This window comes from Panthera leo, chromosome D3, assembly GCF_018350215.1.
Source record: "Panthera leo isolate Ple1 chromosome D3, P.leo_Ple1_pat1.1, whole genome shotgun sequence".
Lineage (NCBI taxonomy): Eukaryota > Metazoa > Chordata > Mammalia > Carnivora > Felidae > Panthera > Panthera leo.
The window spans coordinates 68,669,138-68,696,508 of NC_056690.1; the positions used below are offsets into that span (position 1 = coordinate 68,669,138).

General features: G+C 53.7%; 1 protein-coding gene across 7 annotated transcripts in view; it reads left to right on the forward strand.

The window, feature by feature from the left end:
• The window catches only part of CTIF (cap binding complex dependent translation initiation factor), a 294,145-nt gene that overhangs the window by 193,212 nt on the left and 73,562 nt on the right, over positions 1–27,371 (forward strand). For 6 of the 7 annotated variants that reach the window (XR_006195575.1, XR_006195576.1, XM_042911714.1 and 3 more), the window contains exons 8-9: positions 9,339–9,831; positions 12,426–12,725. Coding sequence is in view for 5 of the 7 variants with exons in the window: in XM_042911714.1 (XP_042767648.1) it covers positions 9,339–9,831; positions 12,426–12,725 (793 nt within the window). In the remaining 2 variants the exon portion in view is untranslated. The remainder of the gene's footprint in view (positions 1–9,338; positions 9,832–12,425; positions 12,726–27,371) is intronic. The other variant, XM_042911713.1, reaches the window with a different exon arrangement.

The window sequence follows — 27,371 nt, forward strand, 5'->3', positions numbered from 1 at the left end:
TTAATGAAGCAATACATGAATCAGCCTTGCCTCTCATCAGTCGTTTGTACGTGCGCCCTGTTAACTGGAAAAGTCTTTCCTCTGCCTTCAGGGCACAGAGGTACCATTCAGATTAGCCCCTCTCCTTTCCACTCCAGAGCATTCCCTTGGCCAGGTAAACCTTTGGATTCCAAAGCTTTTCGATCCGTGCAGTGAAATACCGAACTTCTTACACGAACCTCGGCCTCAGCCAGCAGAGACCTCAGTCTTGGATTGTTTTCTACTCGGCCCTGAGCACAGGGAGAGCCCCACAGGCTGTTGGAGCAGGAGAGCCAAAAACTCTCCTGGCCGTCCAAGGCCACGGGGGGTGTTCCTGAAGCGTGCGGGCACTCCCCTCCAGGGACTGTCCGGGGAGCCCAGTGTGGGGAGCAGGCCTGGTGCTCAGCGAGCCAGCCGGTAATGCGCTGCTCTCATTGCCATGATGGGAATGGCGGCCTGGCAATTACAGGGACATCAGGTGGGGCGGTTCCCCGGCTATCCAGACAGCAAGAAGACCTCAGATGAGTAACCGTAACATCCGGCCGGCCATGTAGTGTTTCAGGCAGGACCTTAGAGTAGAGACACAGATCAGAGTTCCGGTACAGGCTTCGTCACTAACTAGCTGGACAGCCCGAGGGCAAAAGGCAACTTCTCTGAACCTTGGCTTTCTCATCTGTGAAAGCATCGCGCTGTCACTCTGTAATCCTCACAGCCGCCCCTGAGGGTGGTGGCTGACACGGCTGGGAACGGACACAGAGCCACACAGCCGCGAGTGACCCAGCCAGGCTCTGAGCTGGCTGCAGTCTCCCAGATACGCCTGCCGAGGAGGGTCCTGCAGAACAGACCCGGCAGATTTACATCATCTCATCCAGCCCCTTGGGCACTGTAGGTGCTCAGTTAATAGAGGCCACCGTGATGCTGGTCCCTTTGCTAAGCCAGTGGCGTTTCCCTCCGTTGGCTCCCTGAAGAGGGAAGTAAGTTCCCCTACAGTTTTCCTTAGGAGGCATCCCAGTCTTTTGCAAACGGGGGTGGGCGTGTGTGTGTGTGTGTGTGTGTGGCCATGACCTTGATTTCCAGGCCCCACATGCCTGCGCTAAGCCAAGCGGCCCCAGAGCTACAGAGAACCCCTGTGCCTGCGCCTGTTGGGCTCACCTCCGCTCTCGTGTTGCCCCTGTGGCTGGGGCGCGGAAGGTGGGACCCCGGACAGGGCGTGTGTAGGTGGGCAGGAATGGGGGCGCCTAAGCGAGTAATAAGCAGTCATCACTTTTCCTGAAGGCAAGAAATATGAGCCCATGCATAGTTTTAAAACCACTTGCCCTAGGAATTTTGCTTTCAGAAATTTTTAAGCAGACCTACAAATTATGTGGTAAAGTGTCCAACATGGAGAGAACCATAATAAGTCAGTGGCCCTCGGAATATCTAGTTGGGAACAATTATGAAATAAAAAATGAACAGAGAGACGTTTGTCTGCATTTGGACTGCTGCTAGAATCATTCTTTAAAACAAAATCTGAAGTCTTTCTCCCTACACCCACCTCCGAAAATGCAGCTGTGGTGTGGAGAACTTTTTTTATTTTTGTGTTTTTGTTTTTTTTTTTTTTTTAATAAAAGAGTACAGTCTTAAGAGTGAAACAAGACGTCTGATTTCAGAACCCCAAGAAGGAAGAATAAACTAAATGAGTGGTGGAAGAAGCATCCTGATAATTTCCATTCTCCAAAAAAAAAAAAAAAAAGGCATTATTTCCCAGCAGCAGGTGTTACCAGTAACACAAATGGAATATTAATCTTCTCTCCTAAGCCATTCCTCTCCCCACTACCACAACCACCGGAGAAAACTTGCCCAGAGACATTAGAACATAACAAGCAGAGAGGGAGGTGGATTTTTGCCCCTTTTTTCGCTTGCAGAACAAAAAAAAAAAAAATGCATGTCTCCTGTGTTTCCAAAACCTGGATCCACACGTCCGTGTATCCGGGACCAAATACTTCCCTGCCTGGCCCCTAGGAGCCAAAGGAGCTCATCCCCAGCCGGGCCAAACCTAAACCCACAGGTTTTGGGGTGAGCAGTGAGCTGGCCCCTACAGGAAGGTATCGACGAAACCCAGGGCCAACAAACACAGAAGAGAGAGGAGCTGGTTTGGGCCAGCCCAGCCAGCAACCGCTGACAAATATTTGTGAATGGCCAGAGCAGGGAAGCTTGGGTCTCCATTGTTGAGGGCCAAGGCCCAGCCCCTAGTCTTTTCCAGTGGTGAGGGCTCTCTCAGCCCTTTCCCAGGCCAAGGACGTGGGCCTCACGTGGCCATCGCCACAGCAGATATCAGCGATAACTCGGCCCTTCTCTCCTTTGCTGGATCTTAGGGCAAAGGGGATGGACAGGAGGTAGGCAATGGGTGCTGGGCTAGCTGTCAGGCTGGGCACACTCCTGAGGGTGTGGGGAATTTCACCTCCCTGAGCCTCAGTTGGCTGATCTGTAAAATGGGAAGAGAGCCTCTTGACCAGCCTGCACACAGACACTGGTCCCAGCAGTCGGTGGCCCCGAGAACTAATGGGAGCCTTGAACAGGAAGGAGGAAAAAAAGAAACAAAAAGCCTTCATGCCCATTGCCTCCAATGGCATCTGGCCTCTTTCTCGCCCTCCACACCCCCCAGGGGCCCCCAGCCAATCTCCTTTGCCATCCAACCCCATATCAGCAGCCTTCTTTCTTTTGACTCCATTGGTCTTGCCTGCCCAGTAGGAGGGGCCCCTTACAGGTGGACTCCCAGGCCTCCCCTCCTGTCCACAGACAGCACTCTGTGTGCAAAGGAGCTGCTACCCAGGCAGAGCGAGTCTGAGAACACCCACTAAATGCTCGACAACCTGGATATTCTTGGTCACTGCTCTGCTGGCAGAGCTGGCTCCAAGGAGTGGCAAACTAAAATGACTTGGAATTCCAGGCCCCCCAAAATTTCCGGCAAGAACAGGAGAGTCTCAGCAAGACCTGGCTAATTTCTTTCTGAGCCCTTGACCACCAGCCATGTAAAAATTAGCTCCTTTCTCCTCCAGGTGGAGGATTTGATTTGATTTGTTTTGTTTTGATTTGATTTGATATGTTTTGTTTTGTTTGGAGCCGGGGGGTGGGGGGGGGGGGGGTAAGGAGGATGTTGGGCAGAGAGAGGGAGATCCCTGATAATGGCAAGTAGGAAGCCAGACAGTTTCAAGACAGATGCTGGGAAGGACTTGGTCAACCATCCTTTGGGGGCATTCCTTGGGCCATAGCTGCAGGCACCACAATTTTTCTAAATAAGGATGGGAAAAGTCGTGAGAATCAAGCATTATCTGCCAGGGAATTTCCAAGGTTCTTCTCTGGGCTTAAAAATTACTCATACTCAGAGAACAAAGAGGGTAGAAGGAGAAAGGGTGAATTCTTTGAAAGTAATTGAAAAATAAAAGTAGGGGGGATTCACAAAATGTCACAGGCGTGTGGGTCCCTGAGGAGTTGGGAGGGCCTTGGAATTTCTCCCAGTGGCTCTCCCAGTGTAGGTCAGTCCGTGATTCTCAGGTGAGGGCCGCGGGCTTCTGAGCTGACTTGTGTCTCAGGCATCTGGATTTAGGTCTGGGCAGTCTGAAGGCCAATGGGTGATCCCTGGGAAGAACTGACTCAGTGACTCACTTTGCGGATGGGGCCCCACGCTTTCCTGGGCACCTGTGCTCTCTACCCCTGCTCTGCTGTGAATGCAAACTGACAGTCTTCCAGGACTTAAGGCACTGGTCCATTGATGATTACTGTTTTTTAGAATGAGTCCATTCTGGAGAGGGGGCACCTGGGTGGCCCAGCCAGTTAAGTGGCAGACTTCGGCTCAGGTCATGATCTTGCAGTCCCGTCGGATGGAGCCCTGCACTGGGCTCTGTGCTGACAGTGCAAAGCCTGCTTGGGATTCTCTGTCTCCCCCCTCTCTCAGCCCCTCCTCCACTCACGCTTTCTCCCTCTCTCAAAATAAATAAATAAACTTTAGAAAAATTAAAATTAGGGGTGCCTGGGTGGCTCACTTGGTTGAGCGTCCGACTTCGGCTCAGGTCGTGATCTCACCGTTCTTGGGTTCAAGCTCCGCATCGGGCTCTGTGCTGACAGCTCGGAGCCTGGAGCCCGCTTAGGATTCTGTATCTCCCTTCTCTCTGCCCCTCCCCTGCTTGCTCTCCGTCTCTCAAAAACGAAAAAACATTTAAAAAAGTTTTTTAATTGAAATTAAAGAAAAGAAATGAAAAATTAAAACAAACAAAAAAAAAAAGAATGAGGCCATTGGGGAGTAAAATTAGAGGCTTAGGTGTGCTGGTAGAGGTGAGGGGTGTTAGAGGAGAAGCCTTTTGCGCCCACGTATCGGGGCAGCACGGCTTTTTGTACCCAGTATGTACTTCAGACCCAGTGATGAAAAATACCAGGCAGGCCTCATGAGAAGGGCCCAGGGCACACACGGTCAGCCGGCCTCAGTTCAATGTACCAGGCTTCTACAGATGTTTCTACCATGACTCTTAAATTATTAAAATAAATACACACAACTAGAACCCCTGAACATCCTATATAAAAATGGACATAAGAGGACTCCAGAAGGTGGAAAGCAGGCAGACTGACTGGGCACCATGGCACTCGGGCCATGGCACGGTGGTAACTTACCAGAGTTTTCTTCCTGGCCTCACAGATCCCAGACTTGGAGGTAAAGAAGTTGGCAACCCAGAAATGCCAGTAGGCCCAGGCAGACCGGAAATCCCCAACAAAAGCCTGCCCTCTCTCGCCAAAGGACCAGGAAAGGGGCAACCTTACAAGGCAGGAAACTCCTGGACAGTAATGCTCTACTCTAGGCAAACCTCCCAGGAAAAATGTGGGCTCCAGCCTGACCCACACAAGCAGAGGTCAGTGGACCTGACCCACACGAGCACAGTCACCAGGCTGAGGAGCTGCCCAAATCCTCCACCAGGGTGGCGTCAGAGAGGCCGAGTGAGGAGTTAGGACTCGTCCCTGTGGGGCACTGAGCACCCCTTCCTCTGTGTCAGTGGGGGCCACATGGGGGCCTTGAGTCCCACCCCCATCCACCAGGTACAAGGCTCCACGCCCCCCCTCCACCATGGTGTCAGTGGAGGCCACGTGGAGAGTAGCAATACGCACCCTTCCCCTCCCCGCCAGGGAGGCATCGGTGTGAGGGGCCCGAACTCCCAACCCCGCACCGCAGTAAAGCGGGCCTCCCTTGGGGTGTCACAGAAGGCCCAGTAGGGAACCCGACCTGTACTCCCCACTCGGTAGTAACAGGGCACGGCAACCCTTTCCACTATTGGAAGCAAGGTCAGAGGAAGCCAGCTAAAACAGTTCTCCATGAGCCCAGAGGCTCGTAACACAATACTGAAGATGTCCAGGTTTCAACCGGAAATCTCAGAAAGATCTCAACTGAGTAAAGAAAGACAATGAGACACCAATACCAAGATGACAGAAGTGTTAGAATTCTCTGACAAAAGATTTTAAAGCAGCCAGCATGAAAATGCTTCAAAAGAACATGCTTGAAACAAATGAAAAATCACATCTTGGCAAAGAAATAGAAGCTATAACAAAGAACCAAACGAAACGTAATAGTTAAATTAAAAACTCAGTGCGTGGGTTCAACAGCAGAATGGAGGGACAAGGGAAAGAACCAGTGTACTGGAAGATAGAATAAAAATGATCCATGGGGCGCCTGGGTGGCTCAATCGGTTAAGCATCCGACTTCAGCTCAGGTCATGATCTCACAGTTCGTGGGTTTGATCCCCGCATCAGGCTCTGGGCTGACAGCTCAGAGCCTGGAGCCTGCTTCAGATTCTGTGTCTCTCTCTCTCTCTGCCCCTCTCCTGCTTGCTCTCTCTCTCTCTCTCTCTCAAAAATAAATAAACATTTAAAAATTAAAAAAAAAAAAAAAAAAAAAAAAAAGATCTAATCTGAGCCACACAGAGAAAATAGACCAAAAAAAAAGTGAACTGAGCTTCTGGGACCTGGGGGTCCATAACAGCAAATCTAACATACATGTTCTCATACTCTGTAATGTAGAGCAGAGAAAAAATGGGCCTGGAAAATTATCCACAGACGTAATGACTGAGAACAGTTTGTGTGTTGCTGGTGGGAGTGTAAAGTGATACAATCTCTCTGGAAAATAGTTCAATAGTTCTCTCTCTCTCTCTCTCTTTTTTTTTTGTAATGTTTATTTATTTTTGAGAGAGAGAGAGAGAGAGAGAGAGACAGCTTGAGTGGGGGAGGGGCAGAGAGAGAGGGAGACACAGAATCTGAAGCAGGCTCCAGGCTCCGAGCTGTCAGCACAGAGCCCGACGCGGAGCTCGAACTCACAGACCTCAAAATCATGACCTGAGCCAAAGTCGGACACTTAACCGACTGAGCCACCCAGGCACCCCTCAGTAGTTCTCTTTTTAAACCAAGTAGCTACCATATGACCTAGTAATGGCACCCCCAGGCACTTACCCCAGAGAAATGAAAACTTAACAAAAATCTGTGCACAAATGTCCATAGAAGCTTTGTGCACTGTAGCCAATAACTAGAACCCACCCAGATGCCTTCTAGCGAGTACATGGTTAAACTCGCTAATACATCCACACTGTGGAACACTACTCAGCAGTAAGAAGGAACAAACTATGGATACGTGCAACGCCCTGGATGAATCTCCAGGGAATGATGCTGAGTGAAAAAAGCCAATCCCACCGGGTTACATACTGTAACGTATGTAACATTACCACCAAGTGAAATTAACAAGGTGCAGCAATTTACATGTACTAGAGGCTCTTGTAACAGATTGTAAATTATTCCATTTATATAACATTTTTGAGATGACAAATTGTAGAAATGAAGACTAGATTACTTACTGCTAGGGGCTCAAGAGGAGGTGGTGGAAGGGAAGTAGGTGTGGCTATAAAAGGGCAACAGGAAGGCATCCTTGCAGTGATGGGAATGTTCTGTATCTTGACTGTATCAATGTCAAAATCCTGATTGTGATCTTGTACCAGAGTTCTGCAAGATGTTACCATGGGAGGAAACTGGGTAGAAGATGCAAAAGATCTCTCTGTATTGTTTCTTACGAGTGCACGCGAATCTGTAATTATCTCACAGTAAAAAGTTTAGAAAAATAAATTCATGTTCTTTTAGAAAACACAAGTAAAAAAGAAAAATCCTCATCCCATCCCCCAGAGTTAACCACTGTTAGCATTTTGATGTGTTTCCTTCCTGATTTTTCTGGGTTTTTTTTTTAGTTTTTAAAAATTTATTTATTTTGAGAGAGGGAGAGTGTGCAAGAGGGAGAAAGAGAGCGCGGGGGTGGGACAGAGAGAGAAGGAGAGAATCCCAAGCAGGCTCCGTGGTGCCAACTCAGAGCCCAATGCGGGGATTGATCCCACACAGAACTGTGAGATCACGACCTGAGCCGAAGTCAAGAGTTGGACACTTAACTGCCCGAGCCACCCAGCCGCCTTTCCTTCCAGATTTTTCTGTGCATACAAATATTTGTCTTAAAAAGTAGCACCATGCTACACATAGGACAACACATGCTTTCTTCCATCAACCAGAGTGAAGTCTTAACACCAGGTTCTTAACATTCCACATTGTTTCTCACTGTTAAACACTGCCACGATGCACAAATTGTGCCTACATCCCTGTGCAAGGCTTTTGATTATTTCCTTTCGATAAATTGCCACCAAGTGGAATTAACAAGGTGCAGCAATTTACATGTACTAGAGGCTCTTGTAACAGATCGTCAAACGTCCCCCCCCCCCAGAAACACCCTAATTTCTACTTCTAACATGCAATGTGTTGTCTTTACCATTTGTGTGGAAACAAAACACTATACACCTGTCTCCCACTTAATAACTTTAATTCCCCTTGAAAACCCTGCCAGGAGGGAAAGCTTTTCAATGGAAAAAAAAATTGTTTTCGTTAATTTTAATGGAAAAATGATATGTTTAACCTCAGTCCAAGATGCCTCCAGATTTTCATGGGTACGAAATTATCAAGTGAACATTGAAACTGAGTTTATATAAGCAATAATAGTTTCAAAGTAAATCAGTGCCTTTTTTGGGTTCATGAAATTCAGTGCTGTGAAGGTCCGCTGTCCCCACCAAAGGGACAGGTCGCAGTTCTCCAGCTGCACATCCCATAAAGTCAGGGCGTGGAAAACACTGTGGGGTGAGCGCAAGAGTGCTTCCAGAGATGGATCAAAATGTTTGGGGTTCACCTCCTGTGCACACCCCAGATTTGTTCCATTGTCATGTTCTCTGGCTTAGAAAATAGTGTGTCCGGTAAATCGGTGAGTCAAATGTCGCTTTTGGGTTAGTCAGCTCGGGCCCCCGTGACAAAATACCACAGACAGGGCAGCTCAACAACAGAATCTTTTTTTCTGAGAGCCCTAGAATCTGGAAGTCCAAGACTGAGGTGTCTTCTTGGTTTGTTTCTTCTGGGGCCTCTCCTCTTGCAGATGTCTGTCTTGCTGTATCTTCACACGGTCTTTCTTCTGTGTCTACGTCCCTGGTGTCTCTCTACGTATCTAGATTGCCTCTTATTATAAGGACACCAGTCCCATTGGATTGAGGCCCACCCTAACGGCCTAATGGATTAACTTAACCCCCTCTTTCAAGGCCCCTATCTTTAAATATAGTCACATTCTTGGGTACTAGGGATTGAGTATTCAACATGTGAATTGAAGGGGTGGGGACACAACATTGAGTGCATAACAGTTTCTTATTGCATATTTTGTTTGTGGGCTTGGGGGTGAAAATGTCAATGTACCCCCACACACACACACACACACGCACACACAAAATTGTTGAACAAACGATACAACTTCACAAGAGCCATGATGGTAAAAACTGATTCACAGGATAGCTGTCACCAGATACAGGTCTATGTATGTATCTTCTCCGGAACGTGCGTAGACCGCATTGGGAGGAGTCCCAAAATGGTAACAGGTGCATCAAGAGCACAAGCTGGGTGGCTGGGGTCAGAGTCAGGAGGATTCACGATCTGCTCTGACGCATCGTGTGACTTTGGCTCCCCACGCATGTGCTGATGTGTATTCTAATAAGGGCAGAAAATACGACTCGAACTCAGGGACTGACTTGACTCCTCTGTAATCGCAGGCCCCCCCGTCTGTCTCGTGCTGTGCTGTGTCCACAGGCCCTGCCGCGGAGTCGGGCACAGAGGAGGTGTCCAGTAAGGGGGTAGACAGAACGAATACATGAACAGCTCCGTGAACTGCTCGCCCAGCGTTTGGACACAGGGACCCTGAACAATCCTCCCAGTGACCCTCTCTGTCTTTCCTCTTCGGTTTGCAGACGGCAGCAGAGGCCTCCGGGAGGGAACAAGCCCCAACAGCATGGTGACCACCAGCCGGTCAGTGCCAAACACAACAGGGACCACCAGAAATCCTACCAGGGGGGCTCGGTGCCTCACCCCTCAGGGAGGCCCACTCATCACGGCTACAGCCAGAACCGGCGCTGGCACCACAGCAACATGAAGCACCCGCCAGGCGACAAGGGGGAGGCAGGCGCCCACCGCAATGCCAAAGAGACCGTGACCGTGGAGAGCCCCAAACTTGAGGATGCCCTGGGGGACACCGGGCACGGCGGCCTCGAGCCCCCCCGCAGCCCTGATGCCCCAGCCTCAGTGGCTTCCGAGAGGCTGCCCCCACTGCAGCCGGGGGGTCCAGAGGCCGAGACAAAGCGTAAAGACAGTATTATTCCCGAGCGCATCGGGGAGCGGCCCAAAATTACCCTGCTCCAGTCTTCCAAAGACAGGCTGCGGCGAAGGCTGAAAGAAAAGGTACCGGTAAATGAATTTTCGTTGTTCTCTTGTACCAGGGAAGACATCGTGAGGTAGGCACTTTGGTAGGCGGGCTCGGGTTTGAGGCGGCCACCACTGCCTCGGGGACTGCTGGCCACCGGAGGACTGGCCCGTACGTGAACCCCCTCCGGCACATTCTGGCTCCTCACCTTCTGGTCCCCCAAGAGGCCGAGGTGGGCATTGGGCACCAGCCCGCAGCCTGGGAGGGAAGGGGAGGAAGAAGCATGTACCTGAGGGGGATGGGAAGCGTGCAGGGAAGGCTTGGTTCTTCCCTCCAGCATTTTCTGGGGTCCAACACTGCCCTGACAGTGCTAAAGGGCATTTGGGAAAGACTGGGAGCTTGTACGATAAGGACGGATGCTTCCCCCCAAGGTAAGCGCCAGCCAGTTGTGGTCCCCGCCAGGGTCGAGAGCAAAGGTGAGTTGGGCAGAGTGCGAGCGGGTCTCGATTTTGCCATTCTCCTCCTTGATCCGCCAGCGGCCCAGGAGGCGTCTAAGGGACAAAACTGAAGGAGGCCCTCAACCCCAGCCTCATACGGGTGCCGACTCTGCTCCAACACCAGCCCTGAGAGGAAGGGCCTTCGTAACTGTTGCCCCCACCCCCACCAGCCTCTCTTTCTTCACTGTATCCTGACCGTGGCCCCCAGAGCCTGGTTCGCTGATTCAAGGGGACGTGTCCCTGAGCCTCTAGCAAAGGGATAAGGCTATGTCAACGGCAGCATCGTGTCCACTGTGCTCACCCTGGCCCCCCTTCCCTGCCAGGGATGCAGGAAAGTTCACCTTGGAGAGGAACTGCTCCTGAGAAAGGCCGGCTGGCCCCCAGCCCTCCCCACAGAGTCCTCATTGTGGGGCTTCTGTGGAGCTCGAAGCTCTGGGCTTCTCTCTGGCCTCTCACCGCTGCTTTCTTTCCTCCCCCTTTTGCCTGAAAGGCCAAGCCCAGGTCCACACTCGGGCAGGACAAGGCAGGTCAGACCCCTTCCCCAGCCAATGCCTGAAGCTGTACCTGTGTCCTTCACAGCCCTGAGCTCCCGCCCCGCTGCCCCCGGTGGGGGAAGCAGCTGTGAGGTCCAGAGGGAGAGCCTCCCTCATTTCCTTCCTTCTCAAAGGTGGGAGCCTGGAGACCAGGCCGGTGGCATGTAGTGACCAGCGTGGTGACAGTGCGTAGGGTCCTCCTAAAGACCCGCTGAGACACATTCCTCAAAGCCTGGCCACAGAGAGGGGATTACTCACTAAATTCCCTCCAGTCCTACTAAATGTAGCTGGTGCTTTAGGGTCCAGCAAACCACCTGCTGCTCCTCACTCTGCCTTTGACTGGCTGGGTGACCTTGGACAAGTCCCCTAACCTCTCTGAGCCCCAGTTGACTCATCTGTAAAATGAGAGCGATACCGTACGCCTTGCAGACAGGCTATGGAGATTAAGTGCCATGGCATGCGTAAAGACCTCCTGGGTGGTTCTTATTTTATATACTGCCCGGGGGCCCAGATGGTGGGGCAGTGGGGTGGATAAGGAAGGGATTAGAACGGGTAAGATAGGTCCATAGCACCCATACACGGGTTTCGAGCACTCCCCTTAGGTGAGGCCTCCCGGATTCCCAGAGCAGCAGGACATTGGCTAAGGCCATAAGTAGGGCTCAGGGGAAGCTCGACATCATCCAGCCGCCGCATCTTCCCAGGAAGTAGACCGAGGCCCAGAGAGTGAAACCACTGCCCACAGCCGTACAGCTAGAGGCAGAAAGCAGGTTCGAGAACTCTGGTCTGTGCCTCCCGGCCTAGAGCTCTCCTTGTTGGGAATAGGAGGGCAAGCGTGGGACCCCACTTTCTGTCCCTGACGCTGCCCTTCTTCCCTGATCTCCCATCCCAGTAGGTAGGGCAGTCACATTCTTGACCACCCATCCATTGTATTTGAGTAAATACTTTTGAGACTATCAGATCTGTCCAGGCCTGGTCTATGTGCAGTGAACCTTCTTAAAAGTGTTGAGTTAGCTGCTGTCTGAAATTTCCTTCTTAGAAGTGCCCATCCATTTAGTGGCACACTGGAGGGCTCCCCGGGGTATAGCGTTTGTTACAGAAGGCCAGCACAGTCTCCACAGGACATAAAACCAGGGCCGTGTTTATCCAGATCTGGGAGCCTGGAAAGCAAGGTGGCCATTCCGTGGGCACCTTTTACCAATATAGCAGGCATTTTGAATACTTTCCTCCTTCCTGCCCTCGTTTTCTCTTTGACCCAGTTTTTTGTTTTGTTACCTTATTTCATCTTTTACAAGCCCCATCGGGTCATTCCTAGCTTGAGACCTTCGATGGGCACGTACACAAACAGAACCGATATATGTGGGAATCCTGGGCAAGAGCTAGAACTTGCAAGAAAGATCAGCCCCTAAGAGCCAAGAAAAAGGTCAGCAGAGGGCCTTGGTGGTTGAGGGTCCTAGGTGGAGGTCAGCATTCCCAGAGGGACCAGACCTCGGGTTCATGAAGGTAGGGCTGGGTCCTTGCTGGGGGCAGCAGGCCTCCCTCCACTGGCCACCCCCAGTGGTATCCTCGGCTCCACTCAGGCACGACTCAGTTTGTCTCCCACGCCCCCAGGACGAAGTGGCCGTGGAGACCACCAACCCTCAGCAGAACAAGATGGACAAGTTGATTGAGATCCTCAACAGCATGCGGAACAACAGCAGTGACGTGGATGCCAAGCTCACCACCTTCATGGAGGAGGCCCAGAACTCGACCAACTCCGAGGAGATGCTGGGAGAGATCGTCCAGACCATCTACCAGAAGGCCGTGTCCGACCGCAGCTTCGCCTTTACGGCCGCAAAGCTCTGCGACAAGATGGCACTCTTCATGGTGGAGGGGACCAAGTTCCGGAGCCTGCTCCTCAACATGCTTCAGGTAACCGGACACCGACAGCTGAGCCTCCCCTCCCCCGCCCCGCCGCGCCCGCCAGTGGGTTATTACTAGAGAGAAGGCTGCAGATTCTGACCACAGTTGAACTTTTCCCAAGTTCCACCCTTGCCCGATTAATTATAGAAAATAAAAAGGCACTTGAGGGGCACGGGATGAGTGGCCGGATTTGCATGTGTTTGTGTGAGTGATCCATGGTTACAATGGGCCAATATAATTTTATAGGTGTTTCGTGTTTAACCAGCCTTTCCCTCTTTCTATTTCCACGATAAGAGAGTTGATGCTTGCTCTTCACCAGTCTCTGTGCTTTGACCTCTCTGCGTCCGAGCAGACGTGAACCGGGTGTAGACTTCACCTTTCCTCCTCCCGCCCCGGACCACCACCCCCAGGCCCTGGAGGTGGTGTGGCTGGAGCTGAGCAGAAGGTGCAAAGGCTTTGAGCAGGAAAGGTGTGATCTTCTTGCCGATACACTGGGCTTCCCGAAACCACTCTTAGGGCAAAGGGGAAGTGTGGCGACCTAAGACTCTCTTGTTCCTCGGTGCCTTCCCGCTCAAAATCCCTCCTCCCCCCCTTTTCACTTCTTCCTCCATGGGTTCCCCGCATCCAGTGCTGGTTTCGTGACCGCGAGCGTGCAGTGTCGGTATGGGTGTGGGTGCGCAGACTAAGGCCAGCGCCGTTCCGTCCCACAAGCCAGAGGCCGATCCCTGCCCTTCTGTCACGGGTGGTAGCAGGTAAATTGGTGGCATCAGAGGAGAGGTAGCTGGTGGCCCGGCATGGCCACCATGGCTGGGGCCTCTTGGCTGGAGAAAAGTCTTCTGTAGTGTGACTTTGTACCTTATGCTAGTTGAGATGTGAATTGAGTTTCCAGCCCAGGTGAGGTGAGACTAGAGCCTGGCGGTTCGGAAAGCAGGGGTGCAGAGCGGGCAGAGACCACCTGCGGGTCTGTCTGAACAAGGGCGACCGTGTGACAAGTCATCCAAACTGCAACCGTCCTGAGAGTCGCGAGGGCTCCGTTTGTAATTACGCCCAGACACCAGGCGTAAACCAAGGCATGTGGTTGCCTTGGTCTTAACCACCTGGTTCGAAGTCTAAGGTCTCTTCCTAAAAAACAGGGAGGAGGGAGCCCCCCCCCCCACATGCTGCCCACATGGCTCCATCCCCGCCCTCCTCCCCTCTTCCTGGGGAGAGCCTGCTCACTGCAACCCGAGCCCTCGCTGGCCAGCCTGGCCTGCTTCTTTCCAGCTCCGGGCCCCGATCAGGTTCCCATTCCTGGATCGCCCACACTCCCCTGGTGACGAATTCCCGCATTACCTGAGGGATTTGCACATCGGGCATGTTCCTCACGGGCCGGAATGTCCTGGGAGAGTGTGGAGGGTGACGGCCGGGAGCGGCCTGCCTGCCACGTCCTGCCAAGCATGGGGGAGTCAGGGCCGGGATCGGCCATTCGCCTTGGATTTAGATCTTTTTCCGAGAAGGGCCAGGATAGGACAAGACTTCTAGACAACGGCTGCCAGCTCCAAGTAACCCAGCCAGAACCAGTGGCGGACAGACATACAGGGCGTGCGGACGAGACGCACCCAGCTGGGAAGGGCAGCTGGCCGCAGGGGCCGCCCAGGATCCTGCCCGGGTCAGGCATTTCTTCCAATGACCTGTGGTTAGAGCAGCCTTGCCCACGGTGACCGGCAGGGCATCAATCCTGGGAAATGCTCAACCACAGAAGGGGCTCCGTGGCGCGCCCGCCTCTCCGTCAGCCACAAAGTGGGCTGGCTCAGCACAGCAGGAAGGGAACCTGTTTGGCCGCACTGAACTCAACAGAGTCTCCTTTGCATCCCCCAGCTAATAACTTCTTCTGGAATTAGTATGCCGAGAGGCCTGGTTTGGCAAACATGAGCTCAGGGCAAGAACACTAACCTGAAAGCCGGGAAACAGGGCTTTCCGACCTGATTCAGGGGTCATCAGCTGGAACTGGACCTCTGCGGCTCCCGCTGGGACGTGCGTGGCTTGGCTGCTTGATGCCCATCAGGGGACCTTACGGTTTTGCGCTGCCGGCGATGAGGCGGGGGCCTCGAGGAGGGGCACGAGGGGCCCCTCGCAAGCCTCCTCCTCCCTCACTTTCCCTGGGCCCTTCCACTGCAGGAAACAGTCCCGGGTGCCCCTGGTCCTCAGAAACCTGCCCACCCCCTAGTGTGCCTCAAGGACAGGTACGTCATGTGCTTTGGGAGACGGCCCTACTGATGCCATCTTGTCCCTGGAGCAGAGGAGGGCTCTCAGCCCCACATCTGCCACTTGCCTGGGTAGAGCACTTGTGGATTAGGTATTTAGAAACCTAAATGTCCCCCGTTGGCCCCCACTCACCCCGTCTTCCCCACCCGCAGCCCCAGCTTTTGCGTAAGCTAAGGAGAGAACCCCTCGAAGGGCTTGAGCCAGACGCTCACTTTCAAGGCCCTTCAGGCTCCCGTGGAGGGCAGACTGGATGTGCGCGTGTGCGGCTGCCCCGAGCTCCTGACGGATCAACTCCCTGACTGCGAGGCCCAGAGGAAGCCACCTCCCCATGGGTCTGATTGGGCCTCCTCGGGCCCTGCTGCTTCTCCCAGCCGCTGAGGAGGGGACAGATTGAAGTCAGCTTTCCAGGCAGCATGATTGATTCATGGCCATTCATCACCCCAGACTCACAAGGTACAAGAAAAGAGGGAAGTTGGGGCGCCTGGGTGGCGCAGTCGGTTAAGCGTCCGACTTCAGCCAGGTCACGATCTCGCGGTCCGTGAGTTCGAGCCCCGCGTCAGGCTCTGGGCTGATGGCTCAGAGCCTGGAGCCTGTTTCCGATTCTGTGTCTCCCTCTCTCTCTGCCCCTCCCCCGTTCATGCTCTGTCTCTCTCTGTCCCAAAAATAAATAAACGTTGAAAAAAAAAATTAAAAAAAAAAAAAAAAAAAAAAGAGGGAAGTAGGCATGGGTCATCAAACCCCACTTTCCTTCTTAAGGCCCACAGGGGTGTCTTTCTTTACTTGCCTTCATTTTCTGGCAAACCTGATTTGTATCCCCTGGCAGACAGCCCCAGCCCGGCCCCCCAGAGCTCTCCCCTTCCCTCTCTCCCTCTGTGGTTCACTCTCCACTCCCATCCTCTTACAGCTCACCGGGTCTCCAGCCAGCCCCCTTCCGTGGCCTCTGAGATGCCCCCCCGTCCCCGCTGTGGTCAGTTAGGCGGCTTCCTCCACGTCAGAGGCCCGGCTTAGTGATGCTGGCCGCAATGTGCCAAGGGTGTGAAGCGCCCTGTGAACTCAGCTCTCGGCATTGGCTTTGGGTGTGCTCCTTTTTGCTGCCCCAGGTTTCAGCAGCAGGAGCTGGCGGCATAGGGGGAGGGGCAGGCTCTGACGTAGTGGGTGCTGTGGCAGAGGTGAGAGAGCTGCCCCCCAAGCTGGGGTGCAGACCCCATGGAGCGTAACTGGGGCCAGGCGGAGGTCAAAGGACCTTTCACCCTTCCCAGCCAGACTCAGCATCGTCAGCTCCAGGAACCCAGAACACTGCCCTCATGAGCCATGATGATGCCAGGGACCCTAAGGTTTCAGTAGACCCCCTGTCACCAGTCCCACAGCCCAGAAATGGTCCCCAATTTTTACATCAAAACCGAGTCTTTTTGCCTTAAACGTGGTCCTTTCCCTAATGTTCTTGTAAACAAAATTCTACTTATTATAATAACAGACATTTCTTAAATGCATCAGATCAGTGCCTCTCATCAGAGCAGCGCTTCTCAAACTTGAACGTGCTTTTGAATCACACGGGATTTCATTTAAATGCAGATTCTGGTTTGGTAGCTCTGAGTGCAGCCCGAGAGTTTGCAGATCCAACAAGTTCCTGGGTGCTGGTGGCCCAGAGACCTCACACTCTGAGTAGCAAGGCATTGTATCAGATGACTGATGGTTTGTCGGTGATGGCTCAGTGTCACAAATAGGCCAACTGAGGCACAGTCTTTTATCGGTGTGATCGAGGAGTGTGGGAATCTGGCCTGGCAATGGTGAGTTTCAGCCATCAGGTTTTCGTTAGGCCAGTGGTTCTCGGCCTAGCTGCCCGTGACAATCGTATGGAGAGGAGCTTGTAAGATACACTGTTGCAGGCGTCCTACCCCAGACCGGGCGAATTCCATTCTCCAGGGACAGGCTGGCCTTCCTTTTGAAAGACAACTCCCCCGTGATTCTGCTGTGTAGCTGGCCGAGCACCGCTGTCAGGAAGACACTTCAGAGATGCCCTGACTGTGCCACTGTTGTCACTTACGAACCAGCTGGCCCTGCCTGTCATCCCGTGAGCCAGTCGAGAAATTTGTACCAGGTACTGGACTCTTTGCTGAGTAATGTGGAAAGACGCGGAGCTCGAGCTGGTGGGAGAACACCAAAGCAGGAGACGGGGCAGCTGAGACAGTCCCTTCACCTTGCCTGGCCTCGGGTTCACCTCCGGGCAGTGAGGAAGCTGTTCTGGATGATCCCGGGGGCCCTTTCTTATACTCCTCTCCCCCATTCTGGGGTTCCTCCTGGAGCACCTCCACACTAACCAAGTCATCCCGGTGGGAGCCCAGAGCTGCCTCTCCTCGCCACTGACCCTACTTCTCTCTGTCCTCAGATTGTCTCCCTACGTCCTTTTTCTTTTTCTTGGCCTCCGACGTTTGTCAGGGCAGTGATCGTATGTTCCAGGAGAAGGACCTCACTCTCAGCCCACGTTGTCGGGAGTGGGCCAGAGGCCGGGCCACCCAGTAAAAGCTGGGAAGTCGATTTGTTTCATTGCCCAGCCCGCCTCACTCCCCCTCTCCCACCCAGCCCCCGACTTCGTCTTTGCGGGGTTCCACACCCACTAGAGTGTGTGCGCGGATGCTTTCTGACTTCCGGGAGAATATGGGTTGCCCAGGACCCCTGGGTTATGGAAGTCACCAAAACTCGCCTTGATCGTCACCAGGGAATAGTGGAATGATAATAGGGCGGAGGGGTGGCGGGGGAGGCTCCAGCTTCACCCAGGGAAGAATGAGCATGCCTCTTTTATGGGACCTTTGGAATGAGAGGAATTGGAGGCCTGAGGCCCCTCCACCCGGCACTGCCCTGTCACCACCCCAAGCCTTCCACTTGGGCTCAGGGAGTGCTCCTTCTCCAAGATATGCCTGGGTAGTACAAGTTCAAGCCCTCCTCTGTTGAAATGTGTGTGCCCTGTTTAGCCAAGAGGTGTCTGCATCTGAGCTATGCAGAGCGAAGTATTATTAGAGCAGGCATCAGTGTGTCTGTAATTGACCCCAGCTCTCCCTAGCAACCGTTGCCAACAACACATCTAACAGAAGGATGCGATACCTTTTTTGAAAAAAAAAAAAAAAAAAAAACAACTCATCCCAACTCAAGTCGTAAACACAGCGGGGCTGTTGTGAAAAAATGCCAACTCCGAATCTGGCATCTGACCAGATTTCAAAATAAATTGCTCTCCACCAGCACCTTCTATAAGATTGTCTTTTAAAAAGCTGGCCTCAAGCTAGAGAGCAGATAAACCCTTGTGTTTCAGGCGAGGTCACCAGTAAGCACTGTGTTTGGAGCTTTTGAAACACGGAAACTCCACTGAGTGGTGCCTGGGGGCTGCACAGGGCTTCTGCGGGGTCTCTGGGAGTGGTTTCAACTGTGGGTTTAGGCCCAGAAGATACACTCAAGACTCTCTGGTCTAGCTGCTCTATCAGTAAGTCAGAACATAATATGCGTCTTCAGGGTGAGTGACACATACACCCTATTCCTGCCCCGTTTCTCTCAAACTCTGCCCCCTGTCTTGGTCCCACATTTGCTGGCTTGGGGCCAGCACTGGCACTGGGCCATCCCTCTAACTCCACTCATCAGAGAGAACCTCCTTCTCTCCTGGTGATCTCAAGGTTTTGGGAAAATGAAACTTGTTCCTCTCCACTTGGAGCCTCAAGTTCCTAACTCCCATCTTTTACAGGGGGGGAGGGAGGAGAGGAGCTAACACTGATTCTTGGGGTTGTAACCAGTTCTAAATGTAAGCTGCTCAAGAGCAGAAGTCCTGGCTGAGTTAGCATTGGTCCCCAGCTCCTGGCATCATGACTTGGACGTAGTAGGTGCTCGGGAAATGCTCGTAGGGGAAAGACGGAGCCCTCAGTATTAGGCCCCAGTGCTCCCTGGCGTATGATGAGCTTCTCCACTCCTGAGCACCTTGTGAGTGAATGCCAAGACTCTTTCCGAGCCGGGTTCCGGGGCCGGAATCTTTTCCCATGTTCACAGATGAGAAAAGTGTCTCAGGAAAGCTACGAGCTTTACCCAAAGTCATAGGGCTGAATGAGAGCCATCAGCCCGGCACCCTGGCTCCCATGCCACTGCCCAGATAAGGTGTAAGGGCCAGAAAGTTGGGAAAGTCAGGAATCTGTCTCATGAAGCTATCCGTGGGGATTCCAAAATCCACCCTTCTGGAATAATCCCACTGCCTTTCCAGCAGTCTCTGAGTCTGAGCTTTCTGGGCCACTGGAGGGCTGGGGGTGTCTGAGGAAACACCTTTACATCGCCATTTGCTTTATCCAAATGAACCACACAGCTGCTATTCCTGAGGTGAGACCCGGTTCTCCCCCTTGAACCCTCTCTCTCTGCTTAGACCTCCCTTACTTCTGCATGCCCACCGCTGAGCCGACGTGCACTCCAGGCATGTAAACTAATTTTACTGTTGGCCCAAGCCAGGCATACCCAGGGATAGAAGCACATTGTTCTGTGCATTCCAGAGCTTGAGCAAAGCCCTGGGCTGTACCCACCCCGAGTTCCCCTCCACTGGTTGCTAGAAATCAAGAGGGGATCAAGCAAAGGGCTCACAGGCAAACTCAGGCAGCTTTCCCTGTGGGCAGATTGTGGATGGTGTTTGCAAAGACCCACAAAAGGTCTTTTTCTCTTAAAAAAAAAAAAAATGTCGCCCCACCTGCTGGCTGGTGTCAGCACCCTGAGTCATTCTGCCCATGCCGAAGTCCTTGCCCTGTGAGGGCCATGCGGAGTCGGCACACGCATTCCCCCCAAATGGTGGGCACCAGGCAAGCCTGCCTCGCGTGTCACGGGAGACCCCAGGACCTTGACCTTCTTCAAAGGAGGCTGCAGCAGGCACAGCTACCCCACCAGGGAGAGCCGGTGCTTGGCTGATACCAAAGGTCCAGTCCACCCTACCAGAAGCAGAGAGACCTACTTGTTGCCCACGCTTGCTCTGGAATGAGCAGATCGTACCTTCTTTCTGGCAGCCCTCATCTCTTCCTCTCAACAAACACGTAATGAAGCCTTTGCTGGCTACCTTCCACAATGGCAGAGCCCGTATATGGGTCATCTCTCCTAACCTGCCCACCCCTCTGGTCCTCTTCTCCCACTTGGTGCAGGTGAGGGTAGCGTCCAAAGCCTGAGTGTCTTTTTTGAGGCTCCAGCTGCCTCTGACTGTTCAACATGGTGTGGGGTAGAGGGGAAGCAGGAGGTGGCTTCCAAAAGTGCTGAATCTAAGGCCCCCTCTAGAACTTTGGAATACTGAGTGGGACAGAAGCCGCCTGTAATTTGGACAGGAAAAAAAAAAAAAAAAGCAGTTTGAGTTTTTAATTGGAAAATAAGCAGAGAGAAGAAAGTGATCATTGACCCTCAGTAAGTCCCAGAAGGAGCCCAGAACAGCGGCTTGCCCATTACGGTTTTCTTGTTGGAGGCTGTGTCCCCTGGTGCCTTGGGAGCAAAGACTGTGTCCTTGTCATCCTTGTGTCCCCCCACACACACACACTACCGTGCCGTCCCATAGCAGGTACTCAGCAAGCATCAGATGGTTGGTTCAGGAGTTCAGCCTAGCGGGGACAAAGGAACATTGGTGGCAACACAAGGGAACAGTTCAGTGTCCTGCTCCCGCCCATCTCTGGGCCAGGGGAACTTTACCCGAGTCAGGGATTATTTCACCATCACCTGTGTTTCTTGCCAGGCCGTGTCCTCCTCCCTGCACAGCCTCACCCCCACCCCCGGCTTCATTTTCCCTGCTAAATCCCCTCATAGAACTTGGCTGGGCGCTTCCCCGTCTGGGGCTGCCATGCCGAGGCAGGCCCTGCCGATAAGTGGGTTATCGGAGAAGGCCAGCTCGGGTGTCCTGGGCCCCAGAGGGTCACCCCTGGCTGGCTGGCGGCTCACCCCCAGCACCTCCTCCTTCCCCCTTCCCAGAGCCAGGCCAGCAGGAGACAGCAGATCCTCCCCGCAGCTCAGCGAGCGCCCGGCCCCCAGCCGCCGCTGGGAATCTGAGCTATGCTAAGCCGCTCCAAATCACGGCATCGCTGCCCTGCCCAGGCACGGCCGGCCCAGACAGGGCGCCTCTACCTGCCGTGGCCGCCTCTGGAAAGCTGGCACTGCCTGGGCCGATGGAAAAAATCTCCCTGCAGGTTATGTAACTGCTCACCACCCTGTCCCTGGCTCCCCAGGGAGGCTCCCCAGCCACCACCAAGGAAGAGGGGCCCTCCCCAAGGCAGGGAGGGGATGGCGGCCGAAGGTCATTCTTTCAAAGAGAAGTAAATAGTCTTGAGGGATTGTCTAAGCTCCTCCTCAAGGAGTCCCCAGGACTGCTGTTCCCTATGGCTTGCAGCGCTCAAAGGCCCACCCCAGCCGCATGGCCTAGCAGGGCGAGGAAGGCTTGCCAAGGGAGCTGGGCTCCGCAGGAGGGGCTGAGAAGCAGAGAGGGAAGGAGGGTTTTATGGTTGGCTTGTTTGGTTTGGATTGGTTGGTTGTTTTTGGTTTTTTTTTTTCATTTGGCCTTGTTTTCTTGTGATAAAGTATATGCAACATAAAATGCACCATTTGGGCCATGTTTTAAGTGCACAACTGAGTGGCACCAAGCACAGCCAGAAGGTTGCACAGCCACTCCCACCATCCACCCCCAGAACTTCTCATCATCCCAAACAGAAGCCCTGTGGCCACCAGGCAGTAACCCCCCGGCCCCCCGGCCCCCTCACCTTCTATCAACATGGCTTTCGTTGATCCCACAGAAGTGGGATCATAAAATAGCCGTCCTTCTGTGTCTGGCTTATTACACTTAGCAAAATGGTTTCGAGGTTCATCTACGCAGGAGCATGTGTCAGAACTTCCTTCCTTGTCCCCGGGCGAATAATATTCCATGGGTGTGGTTACACCACGTTCTGTTTATCCGTTTATCTGTTTATCGATGGGCACTGGGGTTGTTTCCTCTTCTGGCTTTTGTGAGTAGCACCATCACGAATGTGTATGTACAAGTATCTGTTTGGCCCCTTCTTTCAATCTTTTGGAAAATATACCTAGAAGTAGAATTGCTGAATCACGTGGAAATTCTATTTTTAACTTTTTAGGAACTGCCAAACTGTTTTCTGGGAGGTCGTTTTTGATGGGGGAAATATAATGAGTGAAGACCCAAAGAAATGGTGCAGGTGAGGGACAGTGGGGAGACTGGCCTGCAGTCAACGTGTAAGTGGAGAGCTGGAAGAAGTCCATAAGGTGGAACAAAAAGGGTTTGGACTTTATGAAGTAGGACCAGGGAGCCCCTGTTGGTTCTTGAGCTGTAGCATGCCCAGGTTATCTAAAAATCACAGAACAGGGGCGCCTGGGTAGCTCAGTCGGTTAAGCGACCGACTCTTGATTTGGGCTCAGGTCTTGTTCTCATGGTTCGTGGGTTCGAGTCCCACATCAGGCTCTGTGTTGATAGTGTGGAGCCTGCTTCGGAGTCTCCCTCCCTCTCTCTCTGCCCCTCCCCCGCTCATTCCCCCCCCTCCCCCACTGTCTCTCTCTCTCTCTCCCCCACTGTCTCTCTCTCTCTCTCTCAAAAATAAATAAATAAATAAACATGTAAAAAAATTATTTTTTAATCACAGAACAGCATGGACCTGAAGGCAGGACCTATAGAGTACCCACCCAACCCATTCATCCTGTAGATGCGAGACCGGAGGCCCAGGAAGGTTAACAGAAGCCGTGCTTTGGGAAGACGCGTGTGATGGGTTGTAGGATGTTACGCTTGGAAATCTCTTACATTAGAGAACCAGGGGTTTTAGGTGGTGGCCACAGTCATCTCTTTGTAAAGAGAGCACATGCAGATTGGAGCCCGCCCCTCAGAGATCTAAGCTGCGGGGGGCAACGCCTGGTTCCCCCCCCCCCCCCCCCGGAGCCCGCTCCCCAGCCCTTGGTGCATGGAACACTCGCATTCCAGCCACCAACCCCCCCCCCCACAATCCAGAGGCTGGAAGCTGGGGTTGCCTGCTGCGGGGCCAGCGGGCCAGCATGAGAGATGTACCATTCTTCCTCTGCTCTCCATCCTTCTCAAGTGCCAAGAGCTTCAACAGCAAGGAGTCAGTAGAGAATCTTTAAACTGAGGCCCCCATATGAACAGGCTTCCTAGCCAAAGGCACGTGACCTCTGTTCCAGTGGGGGCACGGAGCACGTAGCCACCTGCCGAGAGAATGAACAGGACTCTGTCCAGTCTGTCCCGTGCCCTTCCCATGCTGCTCCCGCACATCTCCCCTCCCCACTCCTTCCCCTGTCCCTGCGAGCACGAGCTGTGTTCTGGATGCCTGGTGTGGGTGAGGGTGACTTATCCAGTTAGGAGTTGGGGGCACAGAAAAAGGACGAAAGGACAGTGATGTAAACGGCCAGCAAGGGGGTCACACTTGGTTTGAACTCGCTGCTTTCAGGGCAGCTGGCTTGCATCTCCCTAGACAGATAAGAGGTCCCTGTAAGTGGACAGAAGTCTTCCCAGCGCCCCTCCAGATGGCCGCTGAGCAATCACCGGGCATCCCGGGATACAGAGTGCAATGCAAGGAAGCGGGTGGGGGGTTTTCTGTGCCTCCATTGCTTCTGGGCCAAGGGGCATCGTGAGAACAATGCAAAACAATGAGAGGCCCCGTTGCTAGTTTCTTCTAGACTCTTCCCCATTTGGTGCATCTCTGTCCAGAAGACACGGTGACACTCAATCATGAAACAGAGGCTGGATTGTGTGGCCCCTCAAGGTCACCTTCCAGCATAGGAACTCTGGGGGCAGCCTCAGAACCATCAACCCAGGAAGTGCACCCTTCACCCAGGAAGTGAAGCCAAAGTTCAGAATCAGGGCTCCCTGTGCCCTGAGTCTCCATCCCTATGGCCTCATGCCTGGAGTTGGGTCTCCAGGGAGAAACAGTCCCAGCCCCTTCCTGGCCCCACCTCAACCCCAGTTACAGCCAACAGTGCCAGGAAGGGGGTGGGCTGCCCCTTTAGGGGAGCAACTTACACCTTTGGTGTCCTTCCAGATACTAGAACACAGAGGGCAGTCATCTCTGATACGTGGCGACAGACATGCTCGGTCAAGAGCAGTCCCCTCCTGGGGTGGCCACCCAGCCCTGGGGAAGCCCCTTGCCTCCCAGATCAACCTACTGTTGACAGTCCCAACTACGACTAACCAGGTTCCAGAGAGGTTGCGACACCATGTATGTACGTATGCCTGGATCATTTGCATCCAAACCGATGAAGCAGAGAGGACCCAAGAGCCCCCACGCTACTGTGTAGTGCCCAGATGGGCCTCTGAACAGGGGTGATACCCAAGTGGGGGTAGCATAGGTGGGATTTGGGGCTGGCTGGACTCCATCGAAAGCTTCTGGATATACCTGTAATCGGAATAAGCCTATTCTTGAGCAGCTGCATATAAATCAGAGCTCACATGTTGGACTCACACTTGCCACCGACCCCCAGAGACGGTAGTTATTCCATTACTCTGGGTGTTGAAAACGTCTGACGAAAGGAATAGTGTCTCTAATGCAGCATAGAAGCAGAGTCACCTGGAACTCAGCCTGCAGGCCACAGAGACTCCCTCTGGATGACTTCCTGCCTTGTGGCATAAGAAACCATTGATGAAGCCCAGAGTCCAACCCCCACCCGGTCTAACATCTCACCCTGGTTCTGGTACCGCTCAGCTGGCGACTTTGGGCCCATCTCACACGCCAGCCACCCTCCACTTAGTCTTCATTAAATGGGTAATAAAACCTGTGTCCTGCACCTGCTTACCCCACAGACATAATCATGGTTAAAATCTATTGGAACACGGATCATTTTGTCTGTGGCTCTTAAGCCACTTAAGCCTCTTAAGGCTCTTCCTCCAAGAGGAACTTCTGAATTTCATAAAATCATGTTTCTCTTTTTGCATTCTTTTTTCTTTCTATTATTATTCATCGAGTTTCCTAGGAGAGGCCCCACACAGACCTTCTACAAGCCTAGGGGCCACCGACTCACGCTAGGACTTGGGATTCAGCGATGGCACTGTGGATAACCCAGGGATCCAGCAGCAAGGAAAGCCCTCACGGGGACCCCGGGGCTGGCATTGTGTCCCTGCTGGGTGCCCCATGCTCAGCACTATTAAACCCCAGCAAAGCAGGGGCCACTGGCCTCTACCAGGTATTTAGAAATCTGCTGGAGGGGCAAGGCCAGCTCAACTGGAGAGAAGTTTAGATAAAGTCAGAGGAGGGGGCAAGGCCTTTACGTGCTAGCACCTAGGGAAGACTTCCTGGAGGAGGTGGCATGAAAAAAGAGGCAGGATTTGGAGAGCCCGAGGGAAACGTGGAAGGAGCCAGAGCAAAGGCTTGTAGATGAGAGGAGCCGGGGGGGGGGGGGGGGGGGGGGGGGGGGGGGCGGGACATAGTTGTGTGGGATGAGGCGCGTGTTGCCCTGTGAGCCTGGCAAGGGTGTCTGGATAGTGCTGGGGGCTCCCCCAGTGTCAGTAAGCCCCGGTGTGAGGCTGCCCAGCCAGGCCGTGACCCCAGGCCACAGTAACCACACTGGCCCTTTCATTTGCTGGCACTTGCTTTTTGCCATCGCAGGCCAAGACGGTTTTAACCCAGAACTAAAACTTCTCCTTTAAGAGCAACGAGTCCCTGCCAACCTTGGGCCTCAGTCCATCTTGGGCAAGAGGCAGGGAGGACCACTGCCTCTGGGGCCCACGCCAGCCTGCTGTGGGGGGGCTCCGGACGCCTGGGTGTCACTGAGGCGGATAGTCTGGGGCCTGGCAGTCAGGGGCAGGGTCCCAGGTGCCTACCTCGTGTGGCTCACTCAGCCCCTCTCTGTGGATCGGCTGCCCCCGAGGGCAGCCTGTAGGTGGGTGCCCTCGCGCTTATCTACACGCAGACGTGCAGCGCCATGCTATCTTATTGTCCCCTCCTCCTGCAGCAGCCACTTAGCCCACAGGGAGGGAGCAGGCTGTGCGTGAGGCCGCGGGGCCAGGCAGTGTCACAAAGCCTACCCATTCTTATCTCCCCCTCCTCTGCAGGAGCCCCTACTCCTCCTCCCCCAGCACATATTTTCTGGCCTGCCTCAAGGGTTAGGGCAGGAGACAGAAGTCTGAAGCCAGCATCTGGCCTAGCTCCACCCGCTGTGGACCTCGGTGTCCTCATGTGGTCTGGGGGTTGGCTTCCCCGCTGTGCAGCAGGGCTCATGGTTCCTTCTGTCTGGCTCCCTCAGCCCCTCGGGCGCCTTGGGCTTGTGAAGGTTGAGTGGGGGTCCAGGACCGAGGAGAGCCTAGAAAATATTTGGGAGACACCTAGGGGCGGGAAGAAAAGCTGGGGCACTGCTCTGTAGGGGACTTACAGGTGTGGTATAGGAGACACCCCCCCGCCCCCCACCGGCTGCAGCGTGCTCAGCTCTAGCCCCTGCCCTGCATTTCTCTAGCTGGGTGACCTCAGGCCAGTCCTCTCACCCTTCTGGTGGCTTCCTCACCTGTAAAATAAGGGGGTCAGAAGGGCGATCTCCAAGTCTGTGTCTCTGTGTCTGTTATTCTAAAGCAGATGCTGGCCATACGGAGTGCCTGTTAATTGCCCGCTGCCGACTGATTGGTCAGTGGGTTAACTAGAGTGAAGAGCGGACCCCATGTCACCCTCTCCCCGCCGGGGGTGGGGGGAGGTATGCGGTCCGGTCTGCTCCTCCCTACCCTCCCGGCCTGGTCTGCAGAGTCCAGTGCCCTCCTGGCGGGAAGGGCAGCCTGCAGGGGGCGCCAGCGCGCCAGGCTGGCCTCACCTGCCTGCAGGCCCCTCCCAGGCCAGCCCAGCATCTTGGCATCCTGGGGGCTTTCCCATTGGGAAGATTGAAGCCATATGATGGCATCTCTGCCACAAAGCCACCTTCCCCTGTGCAATTTCCAGCCCTTCGAGGGGCCCCATCCCTGAGTCCAGCAACCTCAGTTTGAGGGTCCCTTCCAGACCTCTGCGGCAAGCCAGAATAGCGCTCACTCCCCCGGCGTCTGGGTGTTCCTGTCAGCTGTCTGGCTGGGGGCCCTTTTTCCTCCTCCCTTTCATCCGGGCAGTGTCTCTGCAGGCATTCAGCGTGCACTGGCTGGGAGCAGACACCGCCCCCTGAGTACCCATTAGAGTTTTGTGAGGTGGGTGTTCATACTACCCATGGGTGAAGAAAGTTCCAGAAAGCTTAGGAAACAGACCTGAAGTCGCGTAGCCTGTGAGTGACAGAAGCAGAACCAGACCCTAGTCCCCATTGTGCCCTGTACCCCTCGCCTCCTCAAAATGTGTGCCGCCCGAGTGCCTCTGTTGGCTGAAGTGTATTTGTGTTTGGGGACAGGGCCGGGCCAGGTACAAGGTGGAGGACAGGTGGTGAGGAACGAGATTAGAAGATGCCTTTGAGGTGACAGGGTTGACC